This window comes from Pan paniscus, chromosome 2, assembly GCF_029289425.2.
Source record: "Pan paniscus chromosome 2, NHGRI_mPanPan1-v2.0_pri, whole genome shotgun sequence".
NCBI lineage: Eukaryota > Metazoa > Chordata > Mammalia > Primates > Hominidae > Pan > Pan paniscus.
This window is the reverse complement of record NC_085926.1, coordinates 95624250-95640639: the sequence shown is the minus strand read 5'-3', so window position 1 is coordinate 95640639 and position 16390 is coordinate 95624250. Positions and strand designations below refer to the sequence as shown.

Here is a 16390-nt window from a genome sequence, read left to right as displayed (position 1 = left end):
GCAATGGCTCACCATGTGCCTGGCTCTCAGTCCTCACCTTTGCTGTGTTCCGTTTTACCCTTGGCTCCAGCCAATACAAAACATTTGTAGTCTCTTAGCTTGGGTGAACTGAGCTCCTCCAGAGCAGCGACTGTTTCTTTGTTCCACGTGTTCCCAGCATGTAGCACAATGCCTTGTCAAGTCAAAGAATGGAGTGCCAATTGTCAGATATGTGATTTATGAAAGCTGAATTTTCAGAGAAGCTTGAGAAATCCTATATTAACCTTTATCTTCATAAACATTTTCTTTGTGGAAAGTTTTGATTTAGAGGTATATTCTGATTCCCTAATTAAGGACTGACAGGGAGCAGCATATGGGGTGCTTTGTCTAAAGGACTAATTGAGGTTTGTTGTCTTAGGATACGAAGGGGTGATAATTAACTAGAGAGAATTTTTTAACAGTTTGGTTTTATGATATTTGTAGGCTGTCATCCTTTGGAAGAAGAGTTATACAAGGTTATAATGTAAGAAGAAAATTAAAATAATGTGAAAAATATGAAAATGACTGCAATGATAATTTTTATGAAAAGTTAGAAGAAATTACATTCTGTCAGAAATTATTATCTTAAACCTGGCTGCTTATTCTAAATAGATCATACTGGTTTCTTGACATTGACATCACAATTTTTAACAACCTAGAATCAACAGAAGGCTCAGTTGGGGCACGTAGCAGGCTGTTCTGCTCTTGCTGAATCTGATGAGTTTTCCAATTTTCTTGATGGTTTCTGAATCAAAGAAGGCAATGCACATCTTATATTAAGGAAAACAAGTATTAGACAGTCAATAAGAAGATATTGAGACATCTCTGAACAATACTATTGAGCAAGGACTGCTTAGACTCTGCAGGGTATCACATTTTTATGTTATAAGGCTGCTAGGTATCTCCAAAAGAGAGGCACGTTGAATTTAGTTATTTATACAGTCTTTTAAAAAGAAACTGTCTCAAAATTTAACAAGGGCTGAAATGTACACTAGAAAATGGAATGTGAAATGATTTTATTTTTACCTTCCTTCTAAATATTCTTCACATCTTTGTGGAAAACCTATAATTTCAGGTAGAAGGGGGATTGCAAAGCAGAGAGTCACAGTCTATACTTACTTTCTGTGGTAATGATTATTTATACAGATTAGGATATTTACATTCATAATACAATAACACTGAAAACACTGGTAATGTATTTTCCTGGTGTGCAATATAAAGATTGTGTCTACATGAGCAAAAAAAAAAAAAAAAAGAAAAGAAAAAGAAAAAACAAGGCAGAAGGAAAGTGGTTCTAAGTAAATAACACTTGTAATTTTATACTTTCTGATATGGCTTGGCCGTGTCCCCACCCAAATCTCATCTTGTACTGTAGCTCCGACAATCCCCACATGTCGTGGGAGGAACCCAGTGGCAGGTAATTGAATCATGGGGGTGTGTCTTTCCTGTGCTGTTCTCGTGATCGTGAATAAGTCCCATGAGATCTGATGGTTTTACAAAGGGCAGTTCCCCTGCACATATTCTCTTGCCTGCCACCACGTAAGACATGCCTTCACTCCTTTTTGCCTTCTACCATGATTGTGAGGCCTCCCCAGCCATGAGGAACTGTGAGTCCATTAAGCCTTTTTCCTTTATAAATTACCCAGTCTCTGGTTATTTCTTCATAGCAGTGTGAAAATGGACTAATATACTTTCTCATTCAATATTTTTCAACATTCAGAATGTATAACTCAATTAAAAGCAATCAAATGCCAAATGAAATTAGGTATACTAATAAAAAGAATTATAGAAAAAAGGCATTACAGTGATGAAATATTTAGACAGAGAAAACACTTTTTTCAGAGACTAATTTGTTATTTAGCCTAAGATTTTCTTTTTAAGATTTTCTTCTTAGCTTTAAGATTAAAAAAAACTTTCTTAAAGTCCTACACCTAAGACAATTCTCCATCCTTTCTTTTTGGAAGTCACAATAGCATGTCAAGGACCTATATAAAATAGAAAGTGTTGGTCCTTCAGGAGGTCTCCTTTTTTCGGATTGTTAAATGAGTGGACAAAATGAGGAACAACATGTAGGACTCTCATATGTTAAAAAGTTGTTGATGTCATGATTTATCATTTAAAAAATCTTTGTTGCTAACAGTTTAAAGTCTCATTCAGTTTGTAAGTCATGGAAACAACATTAGAGAAGGAGTTGCCTGAAACCGCACTGAAGTCCTAAGTTGTCACTAACCAAGCTCTGCCTTTGGACAAGTCTCTGACTCTTCATTGATAAAGGAAAGAGGACTGGACTCTGTCTGCAATAGTACCTTTCACCTCAAAAAATCTATGATTCTGGTCATTGAAACCAAAGATTTAGTCTGTAGGAACTTTGGTAACATCTCTAGATCTGGAGTTTCTGTAAATTTAATTCTGGATTTGGCCTCCATTCTAAGGAATATTTCTCACAGAGTTCCAAGTGCTTAGATGGACCTCTATACTGAGACAAAAATGCAGACAGAACCAGAGTATATCCTTGTAAAGTAAAGCTAGGAAGATTTGGGGCACCATGGTATTTCTTACTATGCCAGTTCCTGGAAAACAAATTACATTTTTGAAAATACAAGGACACATTCCAAATCTACTTTTCTGAGACTATTTTTTTTTCTTTAAGAAGCTGATGTTCTTAAGACTTAGTGCCATTTCCCAAGCACTCTCTGGGAAAAAATGAGATTTCTTCACTGGTGGATCATTTTGATTTTAGAAAGATAGTAGACAACTCTAAATAATACATTTCCTGGCTCCACTAAAAATATCTAAAAGCTATGGAAAAATAGATTGTGACTACAAAGAAAAAGGGAATTTGAAAATGCTCTCTTTGTAAAGGCTCCAAAGAGCATGAAAATGAATAAAAATCATAAGTTCTAAAGCTAGTAAATATATTTCCTCCAAATAGAAATTAAAGGTATAATTAATTTTTTATGAAAATATTGCTGGAATGTACACATTTTCCAGTTTTGTGGTCATTCAGTTAAAAAAATTTCCCTTAAAAGTTATACTGTGGTAGTACTGTATTGGTTACTGGTTTCTTCTCCTTGAAACTTATTTGAATTATGATTGATTACATCTTGTAATATTCCCTATTATTCTTGCCTCTGTAGCAGATGTACATCATACTCATGTAATTAGTATGTATTTAATTAAAATACTGCGATAGCCTATTTACCAACAGTAAGAATTACTGAAAAGTTAGGAAAACGAAGGCCTTTTTGAAAATTCCTTTGGTAGAATACATATTCAAATAAATGTAAAAATTCCTCTGTATTATGGAAGGTTGAAATAATAGAAATGGGCTTTTAGCAATTTGCTGTAGTGTCTTACACAGATCATTACACAAGGACCATTACATAATAAAGTAGAGTTTGGAAAATCTAATCAGAGACAAAAATTGGAAATGACTGGGATCTCTGAGTCATAAAATCATGCTGCATTTCAGGTAAGTGGATTCTACATATCCACTATTCTTGGCTGAAAGACTGACCCATAATTGAGAAAGGTTATAGAATTATGAGGACAAACAGGAAGTACAGTAAAAGGTTATTTTCTTCCTTCTTAAATTTGGAAAAAACAAATCAATTCAGCTAAGATCAAAAGTTTGTTTCTGACCACATCACCTATAAAAATAAAATTCTAATGATAAACTCCATATTTTCCCCCTCAGGTGAGTTTCAGAAAGCAATCTAAAGCAAAACTCATTATTATTTAAAAGCATTTGAAAAGCAAGGAGGGAAAAATAAATGAAAACAAAAACACCAAGGAAGCATCCTGTTTTCTAGTAAACCTCAAATGAAATGCTCCCTGATAGCAGTTCTCTTTTTGGGAAACTGAACTAGTTAGCTAGCTAGCATATGCCTAAATGATACCATACCCAGGAGGCATTTGGGCTTCAAAGTGCTTCAAGGTGATTTTTATTTTTTAACAGCATCATGTCAGGGGAAAGAAACAAAACAAAACAAAACCCAAGACTGCAATCTTACATTTAGATCATTAGCTTGAGCTAAGTCACCTCTCATTTAAGTGTCGCTACTTTTTTCCCTACATATGAGCTCTGTGGGGATTTGGTTATTTAATGTTGCCTGCTGTTCGTGTTTTGCTTCCATTTTCTTCTGTTAACTACATTACATGGTATAAGTGTTGGAGGGAAGATCCACGGTGCCCTTGGTATCATCTTTGGAGCATGTGTAGTTCCAGCATTACAATGCACTTCCATTATGTAGTAAATAATAACTATTTTGAACTTGGATGAAAATAACATAAAACATTACCCTGAAATACCTTATAAAAAAGAAGAAAAATCTTCATATGCTAGAAAACAGCAAGGGGCTATACACTTTCAAGGTACTTGTGAAATGTTTCTGGCAATAGGCTAAATATGTCAATCTTTAAAATTTGATTTTAAGGTACTGCCTTAAATATTTTTAAGAAATATAGTAACGGTATGGTACATTTTATAAATTTTTAACATCAAGACAAAAATCCTGCAGAAAATATTTATATTTCCAAACAACTGGGAGTCAATCCACATTATTTTGCGAATAGGAAACAATAAAAATACTACTCTTGTGATAGAGGAGCATGCATAATTAAATGTGCTTTGATCTCATTTTGTAGAACTGTGGTGTGAAGACTCCTTTGAAAATTGGACTTCCACAGTAGAGCTTAACGGGTAAAAGCATGCATTTAGGAGTAAGCAGGGGGCCTGAACTTTGGTGTTATCAGTAACCAGCTATGTAACCATGGGTAAGCTACTTGTACTTTATAAGCCTCAGTTATCTTATCTAGAAATGGGAATAATAATGGTTACCTACAACAGAAAATAATCTTGAAAATTAAATGAGCTAATAATATAAAATACTTGGCTCATAGTAAGACCAGAAAATGTAAGCTATTATTACCATTGATTAAACACCTATGTACCAGGTACTTTACATATATTATCTCTAATTCTTTCAAATTCCAGAGCTGGGTATTTTGAACCTCAGTATACCCAGTATCTCAGAAAGCTTAAACAACTTGCCTAAGATTATATGGCTAGTGAATTGTGGATCTGGGATTCGATCCCAGATCTTTCTAGCTAGAAAGCGGTGGCTCTTAACTGGGGGTGATTTTCCCCTCCATCTTATGTTGATGACAGGACAACATCTGGGATATTTTTGGTTGTCACAGTGTGGGAGGGTTTTACTGGCATCTGCTTCTTAGTGGCTGAGTATGCTGCTAAATGTGCTGCAAAGCATGTAACATATTTATCTGCAAAGAATTTTTTGGCCCCAAATGTCAATAGTGCTAAGGTTGAGAGATCTTGTTCTAAAGCCCGACTGGTCTTTTCAATAACATCTGCTGCCTCATTAGAATACAGTGATGCACAATGTTAATATTTTGCTGTTATTTGATACTGCAGTAAATAAAGTTGCTCTTGAAAATGATATATACCAAAAAAGTAATATACACCTTCTGATAGCACAACTGCATTGCTTTGGGGAATTCCTCCCTCACTCGAGGTAATTACGGGGAAACTGCCAGTTACAATGCTCTGACCACCTCTAAGTGCACAGACTGGCATATAAACCCAGCTGGGTCAATCATAGTGTCCATTTCCCTGGCATGGTTTTTGTTTAGTGTTGGGCAAGGTCCTAACAAAGCCAGCCAGAATCTCCTCTGGGATTTGTGTATGAATTTGCACAGAAAGAAGGTCTCGTTTTGCTGGGGTTGAAAAGCTGGAATACTGAGCCCTGGAATGTAAAGAAGCAGACAGCGAAGAACTTAGCAGTAGGAGAGAATGAGGTCAATGCACCTAGTGAAGCACTAAAAATCCTGCACGAGCCTCTGGATTGAGCAATGCTGGACCACCTTCTTAGTTTCATGATGAAAAAATTTCCTAATTTTTGCTTATGTTACTTTGTGTTACATTTCTTTCATTTGTAATCAAAAGAACCCTGAAAAATAGAGTCTGCAAGCTTTCTTGGCATATATATTTATTAAACAATAACTGTGTTTTCACACAGTATTGTTTCCATTTAAAAAACAAGTAGAAGGCACAGAATCTACCCTTGATGAGTCTACATTCTATTTGGGGGTGGGGATAACACTTAAAAATACCAGAATTTTATCTCATTACCTACATAGTGGGTTCTTTGAGAGTGAAAACTGCATTTTCTTTTACTTTATTTCCCTTAAAAAAAAAAAGATACAGGACTTCACTCTGTCACCAGGCTGGAGTACAGTGACACATCATCATGGCTCACTGTCACCTGGAACTCTTGGGCTCAAGCCTTCTGAGTAACTGTGCGCCACCACACCCAGCTAATTTTTTCTATATTTTGTAGAGACAAGGTCTCGCTATATTCCCCACATTGGTCTGGAACTCCTGGGAAGTGATCTTCCTGCCTCAGCCTACCGAAGCATTGATTATATGTGTGAGCTACTATGCTTGGCCTACTGAGAACTGGATTTTCTAATTCCCCATCCCCACCCCACATACACATTTGGTCTAATGACTGGCGCATGCTTAACTGCTGAATGGCTAAGCAGATGGCACCTGCTATTATATTTCGTTAGGTCTTTTATGGACTAGTTCTGTGTACTCTTTTTTTCTCATTTCCTTTCCCTAAAGTATAATACCACTGACCTTTGGGAAACTCATTATATTATTCACTAAAACAGATTCTGCAGATTCAGAATTGTTCATTGTAATAAAATATACAACAGTCTGCAGAACGGAGAAACTCATAAAAACAATCTGAAATTTCTTAAACTAATTTAAAATCATAAAACATGGTAACATTCCATTTGATCTGTATGAATAGCCTTGTTAAACTCACCAAATTGTAGTAAAAATATAAAATATTCTCACAGAACATAGTCAAATTTGTATTGTCTATCACATTTTCATTTAAAAGAGGCCTTGCTTGGTAAAAGTCAAATGTAATACTGTATTTTGATCAAATAAATGAGAAATGCAGGACAGATAGGGAATAGCCAGTATTTGGAAAGAGCAGCTGGGAAGTTTTTGATTAAGCTATTTCTGCTTCCAAACAAAATCCTGGTTATAGGATCTGTCACAGTTATGCTGACTTCCAGTATGTGAAGCTAAACAGAATTTCAACTCTCTTTACTGCAGCAGCAAAAATATTCACAAGATACATAAAAGATTTTAGCTCCTACTATTTTCCTGTAGTCTTGGATTGATGTGAGGACCTCAAGGTTTGGGTTTTTTTTCACCCCCCAGGCCTCCATCCTCTTTTTTCCCCTTTTCCCAGATTCTTGCTTGAATATTCTTTGGTAATGCACGTCAAGACCATGACAATAAAACAGCTTAAAGCCTACCTAGTGGAAAAACAATCAAGCTCTGGGTGGAGGAAGAGTTCAGCCTTGTGCTGTGAGCATTGGCAATCCTGAACGAATGAGAATGAGCTTAATGTTGGAACTCTATTCCTGGCTGCAGCATCTTCTCCAGGTTCCAGATAGAGCCTCTGTGGCCAAATGAGGTTTAATAGACAAAAATCACTCTCTAAATGGTCGTCTTGGACACAGATCACCAATATACATGGCCAGAATGGCTGGGCAACCTTTTGGGCAAGATCCAGGAAAAGATGGTGGACAACAGGGTTTGGACTGCTTTAGGCTACAATTATTAAGAACAATTTACATGGTGGACTATGTTGAAAACTACACATTTGGGCAAAAGCTGCTCTCCTAAAAAATCTGTCTTGTGGTCTGGCATCTTCATTTGTCCTTCTGCTCTGTGGACATCCTATCTAATTCTTGGCACCTCTGCAGAGATTCAGAAAAGTCCTAAACATCAGAAAAGAATATTATGAATCATTCCTTATTCCATTTGCTGAGAAAAATATAATAAATATTTCTTCAGAGATTATAAAATCATAGCATGTTACTATTAAAGTGGATATTAAAAATCATCTCACCCCTTTCTTGTACTTATTGAAAGTGAGGCACTTTTAAAGTTAAGTGTCTTTCATGGTTGAGTTATAGTCCACATAACTGTGGCCATGGTTACTAAATGGGTGGTGCCATAATCTGGGGGGCAGGAAAAATCATGGAACTGCTTTTTATATTTATTTGTATCCTCCTATTATAAGAATGATTATTTATGAATGTCTAATTAGAATGATTATTACTTTTATGACCATAAATGACTTTTATGAATATATTTTGCTATATATATATATATATATTTAAATCAACACCCCAATATCTCTTATCCTCTTCTCTTGCTTTTTTCCCCCATAGCAGTGACTATCATGTTATATACTATGTCTCTCATCGATTTTGTTTATAGTCTCTCTCCCTCCCATTAGAAAGTAAGCTCCATGAGAGCAAGAAACCACTGGCCCTACGTGAGGAGCTACATGGACTGTAAACAAAACCACCATGAAAGATATAATTATTCCTCTTCTCCTTGCCCATGACCTAGTCTAGAAGTTTATTGGAATTATTTTCTAAGAGCATTAATAAGTCACCACTATGAGAGTTTAAGGAAATATGTCACTTCTCTATGTCTCAGTTTCATGACCAATAAAGGGATTGGCCTAGATAATCTTTACAGTCCCTTCCAAATGTAATATGTGTTCTCTGATGAAAGCCTAGTTCCTAGAATGGAGAAGGCATTCACTAAATAGTTTTAAATGAATATATTAGTACAGTAGTACTTGTATATAATCTGCAAATAAATATACATATGCCATCTATGGATGCTCAAGAACTTCTTACTGATACCAGTATATTAGTAAAGTTTTGGGCCCTCTGATTTAAGTCTGCTGGGAAATGGTTAAGACAAGAACCAAATAGAATACCAATTAGGGAGGGTACTTGAAGACTCTTCTGTGCAGTGAAGACTATAACTCATCTGGAGGAGAAGGACTTTTTATTCTGGGCATTTGCTTGAATGGCCTATTTTGGTTGTGTTAAAATAGGACAAGCAGGCAAGCATTATCTTGAGTTTAGGGCAGAAGAGGAATTATGGTGACTGAAACCAGGGCTTTTACTACCTAAGGTAACTGGTTAAAACAAACAAACAAACAAAATCCCCAAATATGGGTTCCTTTTGAAAGTGAAGGAACAAATTTATGCCTCTGGAATTCAGTTTTAGGAAAAACTGGAAAAGCAGCCAGGAACTGCCCCAAACAAAGCCCAATGGCAGGGAAGAGCAAAGGAGTCCTTCAAATAAGATTCCCTGATGAATAGCAGACTGTAGGCAAATGGCCCAGATCCAAAAAGTCTAAGTGTTGCGGGGGTGGAGCAAAGGTTGCTGGTTACGATGCACTTTGTCCTTAAGGCCAAATGCTCTGTAGGGCCCAGCCACACTGGCTTCGCAGTTTGATGTTGTGCTTTGGAGAACAATGACTGAGCAGTGTGTTTGGCCTCAAACCTGCTGCTACGTTAACTTCTGGACCTAGCATTTTCCACAGAGTCAGTAGACACCCACAGTACTAAGGAGTCAGCTTCAAAAGCAGTACTGTATGGCAGGGAGAAACACTAGCCATGGCCAGCCAACCAAAATCCAATCTTATCTATGCCTGACATTAGAAAAGGACAAATTTTACTTAAGTCCTTAAGATACTTGGACAACTTGAGATTGGGATAGTATGAGGTGTGGAGGTGTGTGTGGGTTGCTTAAGTTGTGTTAAAACTGGCAAAAATAAATGAGATGTGGCAATAGTGTTTAGGGATTATCTATAGTTACGTAGCCTTTGTTTTCACCTATGAACATTCAGAATCACATTATAGGTGGTTTCTTATTACCATTGTATCAGAAACCATCATATAGTTTGAGAAGAACAGGTGAGTAGACAAAGCCTGAATTTCGAGATGAGGAAGTGGGAACTTAAAATATAATGTCAGCTCTGACAGCACACTTATTTGCATTGTCAGAGTACCTGCATCTTCTGAATACTGTCTCTGTCACTGTGGATAGGTCACAGGGGTTAAATGTGTGAATTCTCCTGTTCTATAATATTATAGTATCAACCACCAAGGTAGTTTTATAGATAAAATAGAAACAAAACAGTTTGCATTAGGGGTCATGCATATCAAAAGAACCGTACTAGATGGCACATATTGATAATGCATTGCCTGAAAGCATTCACTTTTTTCCCTCTAAGTGATATCTAGTCTAAATTGATTTGCTCTTTACAGTACTGCATTGAATTGTCCTAAGGAAGAAACGAAAAGTAAACATTACTCTTTCTTTTGTCTTACTTGTAGGTCAAGGCTATTGCACAAACACAGTCAGACTTCATTAGAACAAGCATGGAAATCTCAGATGTAACATGTGCATCAGGCACTCACATGGCACAGCCTGGCAGCTGTCCCTGAGGACATCAAATACAGCTCAGAGTGAAAGGTTACTCAGCTTCTCAAACTCAGCCATAGACCATGAGAAGATCTCAGGAAGATAAAGGCCAATCTGAGTGAGGACAAAAGGCATAATTCCCCCTCAAGCTAATGTGTTTACATTCACAAAATGGCAGTTTAACTATCGGTAGCACTTACATCTTGGTTAGACATTTCCCAATAAGGTCTCTCTCCATAGGACATGACCTCCCACATGACAATGCCATAGCTCCATGCATCGCTTGCTGAGGAGAATTTTCTGTAGGCGATGGCTTCTGGGGCTGTCCACCTTATGGGGATTTTTCCACCCTGGAAAACAAATTGGAGATTTCTTAGCTGGCTTATCATTGTATTAAAAACAAAATGGTATTCCAATTAAATATTTTTTATTAGAAAGATCTAAATACTTCATAATAGCACTGGCATTTTAAATTAAAATCAAAAGAAAGCCAGAATAATGTTAAAATGTCAGAAACATTTCCTATAATTATTCAGTAAAAATAGCTTTAATGGGAAATAAGTCACACTTCAGAAATATTTTATTTCATTCATTAGAGAAATTTATTTTTACTTTAGATTCACACAATTAACCCCTCTATAATGCCATTTGAAGAAAGTTCCAGATTATAGGACATTAAAACTAAATATCATTCAACACTCATTAAACATTGTATTGCATTTATAAATAATAATGAGAATAATCTCTAACTTAATTGAAGACAAGTGCTTAAATACAGAACGGAAACATTCTCTACCAATTCAATACTTACCAGAATTTTATTTTGTTCCCTTTCTTTGCTTTACATCTGCTATGATTACATTTATTTTATATGAAAACATTCTTAACCAGTATATAAGCGCACCTTGAAAGGATAATCTTTCTTTCAAAAACTTTAATATAGTTTATATTTTTATTCTTCAATTTCAACTTAACATTTTAACATATTAAAGGAATTAAATTGTATGAATTTAAAGGTTCAAGAATTAAAGTCTGCCATTGTGTTACACTTAAATTTTATTAACATTTATTACCTTTTATCTCTTGAAACACTCTATAAATCCCTTTTTACTGTAATGACAAGAATAAAACAATTCATCCATTTGATTTACAATTTTAAAATCCCTGCAGCTCCGAAGTGCGAGTTGAAGGGACGAAAGCAGCCCTAGCGCCACTAGATGGCGGAAGAGAACAATGAGCGGCTCCCAGATTGCTGTCTTAAACCGTGGAGATGGCTTAGGTTCATAACAAAAATTATTTTTGACAGTCAGAGCTCACCACAAAGGGATTGTTTCAACATTGTCCATGATCATGATCACATAATCTGATCACCCACTGTGTGCAAAGCCTGGTGCAAGTAGGGGTGGAAAGAAAAGTGTGTTCTTTGGCCCTTAAGGAATTTAAGTTAAATATCTTTAAAGGTGAAACTATTAATTGAGTAATCTAAACACTACTTACGGCGGGGGGGGGGGGGGGGGGAGGAAGGGGGGGCGGGAAGGGATTCATCCAAAATGGGAACAATTTAGGTTTTACAAGGCAAATGAGAGCATTAATGGAACACTCATTTCAAAGACTAGTAGCATGGAATTGTTAGAAGAAACCTTGGGGAAAACACCTTGAATCCACTCCCTTGATTTTATAAGTGAGCAAACTGAGCCCAGGGCTTGGAAATTTCAAGGTTTAGAAATTTCTCACCATATTATTGAGTACCTTATGTATATTAATGCTGTCATATGATGTAAAGATGTAATACTTAAGCACAGGGATTCTGTAACCACATATCAAAGCAGCCCAATAGAAGGAAGCCTGAAGCCCGAGGTTTTCATGCATTGGGGCAGAGGTTAAAGGCAGCACCAAATTAAGACTAGGGAATTAAATTTACAAAGTTGGTGACAGTAGCTTAAGAGTGTTGGGGGGCAGGGAGTTGCAAGGGGAGAAAATTCATTCTTGAACCCAAAGTAGGGTAGCCAGATAAAATAAGGGACTCATGGTTAAATTTGTATTTCAGATAAATAACAAATAATTTTTCATTATAAGTATGTTCCACAAGGGAATTTTTTGGTATAAGTACACCCCAAATATTATATGAGACATATTTATACTTAAAAAAACCAAATCATTGTTTATCTGCAATTCAAACTTAACTGGGCACTCTATATTTTTATTTACTAAATCTACCTACCCTAATCCAAAGCACTAAAAAAATTCAGAAATGAGAACACTGCAAGTGATCCAATTGGACATAAAGTCATGTTCTAAAAAATGGGTGTGATCTTCACAAGGGGGTAAGGATACCTCTACTTGTATTTGTGCACCAATACTAGAGTATTCTTGTTTTATTGTATGTTTGTGACTAAAGTGCCTCAGTCTTGTGGCTCTACATATTGAGCTATTTAAGTAAGATTCAGGTTTGTTTCCAATATGGAAGCCACATTTCCAGAGAACAAAGTCCAAATTTGTCAATTTGACCCGAGAACATATACAAGGGCAAGGGCAGCAGTTCCATCTGGCATTTCTCATGCTGGATCTTTCTTTGTTCCAGAAAACAATATGTAAAAGTGTGACTTGCTAGCCTGCCTGGCTGTTCCTTTGCTAAATCTTTGTGGGTTCTATTAAGATAGGTCAAAAAGCAGAGTTAATGGTTATTTTATGTTCATTCACTCATTCACCTATAAATGATATTTCATATAAATTATTCACGTATAAATTTATATTTTGAATAATTTGATATCACATATAAGTGACAACGTTATCACTTTCCTTCATATGGTTTTATTTTTTTCTGCAAGGGGAAGGTATTACAGAATATTTGATTAATGGCATTGCTCCCTGTAATGAACTCAATTGTGTTCCCCTAAAATTCATACATTGAAGCCTTAACCCCCACTGTGACTATATTTTGAGATAGGGTCTTTAAAGAAGTAATTAAGGTCAAATAAAATTATAAGGGTATGGCCCTCATCTAATATGACTGTGTTCTTTCCTTATAAGAAGATGAAAAGGTATCAGAGGCATGCAGGCACAGAGAAAAAGCCATTTGAGGCCATCCTCAAGAAGAAGCCATCTGTAAGCCACAGAGTGGGGCCTTAGGAGAAGCCAAGCTGTCAGCACCTTGATCTTGGACTTCCAGCCTCTAGAACTGTGAGAAATAAATTCCTATTGTTTAAGCCACCCAGTCTGTGGTGTTTTGTTATGGCAGCCCTAGCAGACTAATACACTACCACTATAAAAAATTTTTTTTCAAAACAGTTTGTTAAAATGAACAACATTACAAAATGAACAGTGCAACTTTATTTCCAATTTTATTTCAACTGTTGTCTTTTTTTTTTTTTTTTTTTGAGATGGAGTTTCACTCTTGTTGCCCAGGCTGGAGTGCAATGGCGCGATCCTGGCTCACAGCAACTTCTGCCTCCTGGGTTCAAGAAATTCTCCTGCCTCAGCCTCCCGAGTAGCTGGGATTACAGTCACCTGACACCACGCCCAGCTAATTTTTTTGTATTTTAGTAGAGACAGGGTTTCACCATGTCGGCCAGGCTGACCAACATGGTGATGGTCCATATTGAACTCCTGACCTCAAGTGATCCACCCACCTTGGCCTCCCAAAGTGCTGGGATTACAGGCCACCACACCTGGCCAACAACTGCTGTCTTTAAATGGAAAGTATGAACTGGAATAAATCTTAAAATAAAACAAGAAAAAATGGGACATAAGTTTAATGTAGGAAATAGAATTTGAATTAACAAAATGCATGATAATATGAACCTGATGGTATGCACAAACTGGAATAATTCTGAGCATACATGGAATAGGGATAGGGAAGCAGTCACACCTTTTGTTCCAATGGGAGGATATATACGGGATACAGTTTATATCTAATTGCAAGATGAGGCAGAAAGGAAGAAGTCCTTCAGGGACTGCAGAGTCTCCGTTCCTTACATTAGAGGAAACACAGAAGCACCTGGGTCTTTTCTTTTTCCTTTTTTAATTGAATGGATCAACTTAAGCTTTTGTGGCTTGATCTCATCTACATATTTTTGCCCATGATCTTGAATCATATACAGAGGTAATGCACTAAGGTACTTTTTTTCTCAAAGCATTAACCGCCAGATGTTTGCTTCAGGTTTCGGGAATGAACAAATAGTACTTTAGATTTGAAATCACAATTATTGGAACATTACATGTTGCTTTACCATATGTTTATGAGAGAGAAAAAAATTACCAAAGATGCTAATCAAAATGACTGAATGTAACTCAAATGGCTTCTCATTTACTAATACTTCTCTTACAGAGCAAACTTAATAACTTAGGGAACAAAAGAAAAACAGGAAATAAGTAAACTGGAGGGATACTAAAATGTTTATTAGTAAACCTTTTGTGTTTTTGTTTTCCAAGTCATATTCAGAGATTGTTGTCTGATAAATAGGTAGGTAGTTGTAGCTGAAAAAGTGCTAATGAGGGAACAAGAAGTATTGTATATTTGTGTATCTTTGTCTGCCCTATATCCCCAGAGTGGAGTTGTATTATAGGTGCATTTAACACCTGAGTATTACTATATAAGCCTCTAATCTGCAGAGGAGAGACCAATCAATTGAAAGGTAGTAAGGATACAGAGGCTTAATACTGGAACCAAATGGAAAAATTCTGTAGAGAAGCAAGAACACTTAAAATGTCTCTCTCTGTTTCTCATTTACTAGATTTGATGGTTATCTTGAAGGTAAATGGTTTGAATAGACAGTAATCTGTCTGTAGACTTTTCCTCTGTTCTCAATCTATGTCTATAGTACTCAATTAATGAGTATATATTATACTAAAGCATAATTTAAAAAATCCTTAAGAGCAATTTTGACTAAACAATATTTTTCTTTCTGAAATACAAATTGTAAGATGCAACTTTACTATAGTTCACTGTGTGACCTTGGGCAAGGCTTAATCCTCGGAGTCTTAGATTTCAGAACTGCAAAATGAAGGGATTTGAATTAATGACCATAAAATAGTAAACTATAATGAGTTTTGACATTTGCCCACAATTTCTCAGCTCTCATTAAATTGTAAAGAGATAGGCCATATGAGTGGGTACCAAGACCGTGTGAGCAGACAGCCTGATGGCAGACAGAAAAGGAGGCAAGCACACTTTAGGTTACATCCCTGGCCAATAATTCATGGTTACAGTGGTGATCGTGAGTGGTAAGCAAGAGGGAAAGTAACTTAAACACTTTGTTTAAGAAGACAACAGCATGAATAATATATATTGGAAAGGTTTGAAACCAAGGTTTGACTTTTTCTTCCTTTTTATTTTTTAACTCTTAATGGGTAACCATTGGTTATTTGGAAAGCTTATCATATGGAGTCTTACTGATGTCAGACAAAGAAGGCATTAATGTGCTTACTGGAGGATGACTTTAAGTTATAATTTCTTGTTGGTGGGATTATGTGTGGCAGAGGTGGTCTCGTTTCAGCAGCTTTTGTGGAGAGGTCAGCATTCTGGGGCCTTCTGCCTTAATTCACTATGGTGTCCCAAAAAGTCACAGCAAGTCACAGAATGATCTCAAATTCACTAGTTAGAACAGACAACCCTAACTAGGGGGATAGTCCTCTTACTCTTGAGAATCACTGATCTTGAGAAAGAAATCCATCTCTCGTGCATCTCTTCCTAGTTTGTATTCCCAAATCAACAAATTATTTTATAGTGTAAAACGATATTATATTGTGCATGCATTTTAAAACTATGTGCCCAGCCTCTTTCAGAGAGGCATGTGTATTCCTCCTTTATTGAGATTTACAAATTTAGGGAAACTTTGGTACTCTGGAAAGTTTTGTCCTTTTCTGAAATATGGAAATAATATCTGTCTTTACTTGAAGAAAGTTTGAAGGCTAATAGTGGAATGAATTCATTTATAGCTACAAAGGAGAAACTTCTCATATTTTGGCTTCTAGATAACATTTGTTAAGTGGATTAAATGAGATGGTACACACAAAGCACCTCTTAGC

At 36.2% G+C, this 16390-nt stretch overlaps 1 protein-coding gene across 8 annotated transcripts in view; it reads right to left on the bottom strand.

The window, feature by feature from the left end:
• The window catches only part of EPHA6 (EPH receptor A6), a 955687-nt gene that overhangs the window by 34193 nt on the left and 905104 nt on the right, over positions 1 to 16390 (bottom strand). For 6 of the 8 annotated variants that reach the window (XM_034956977.2, XM_008975358.3, XM_055110176.1 and 3 more), the window contains one exon: positions 10564 to 10713. In XM_034956977.2, the coding sequence (XP_034812868.2) occupies positions 10564 to 10713 (150 nt within the window). Of the gene's footprint in view, positions 1 to 7377; positions 7846 to 10563; positions 10714 to 16390 lie in introns of those variants that run through there. The other 2 variants (XM_055110177.1, XM_055110182.1) reach the window with 1 other exon arrangement.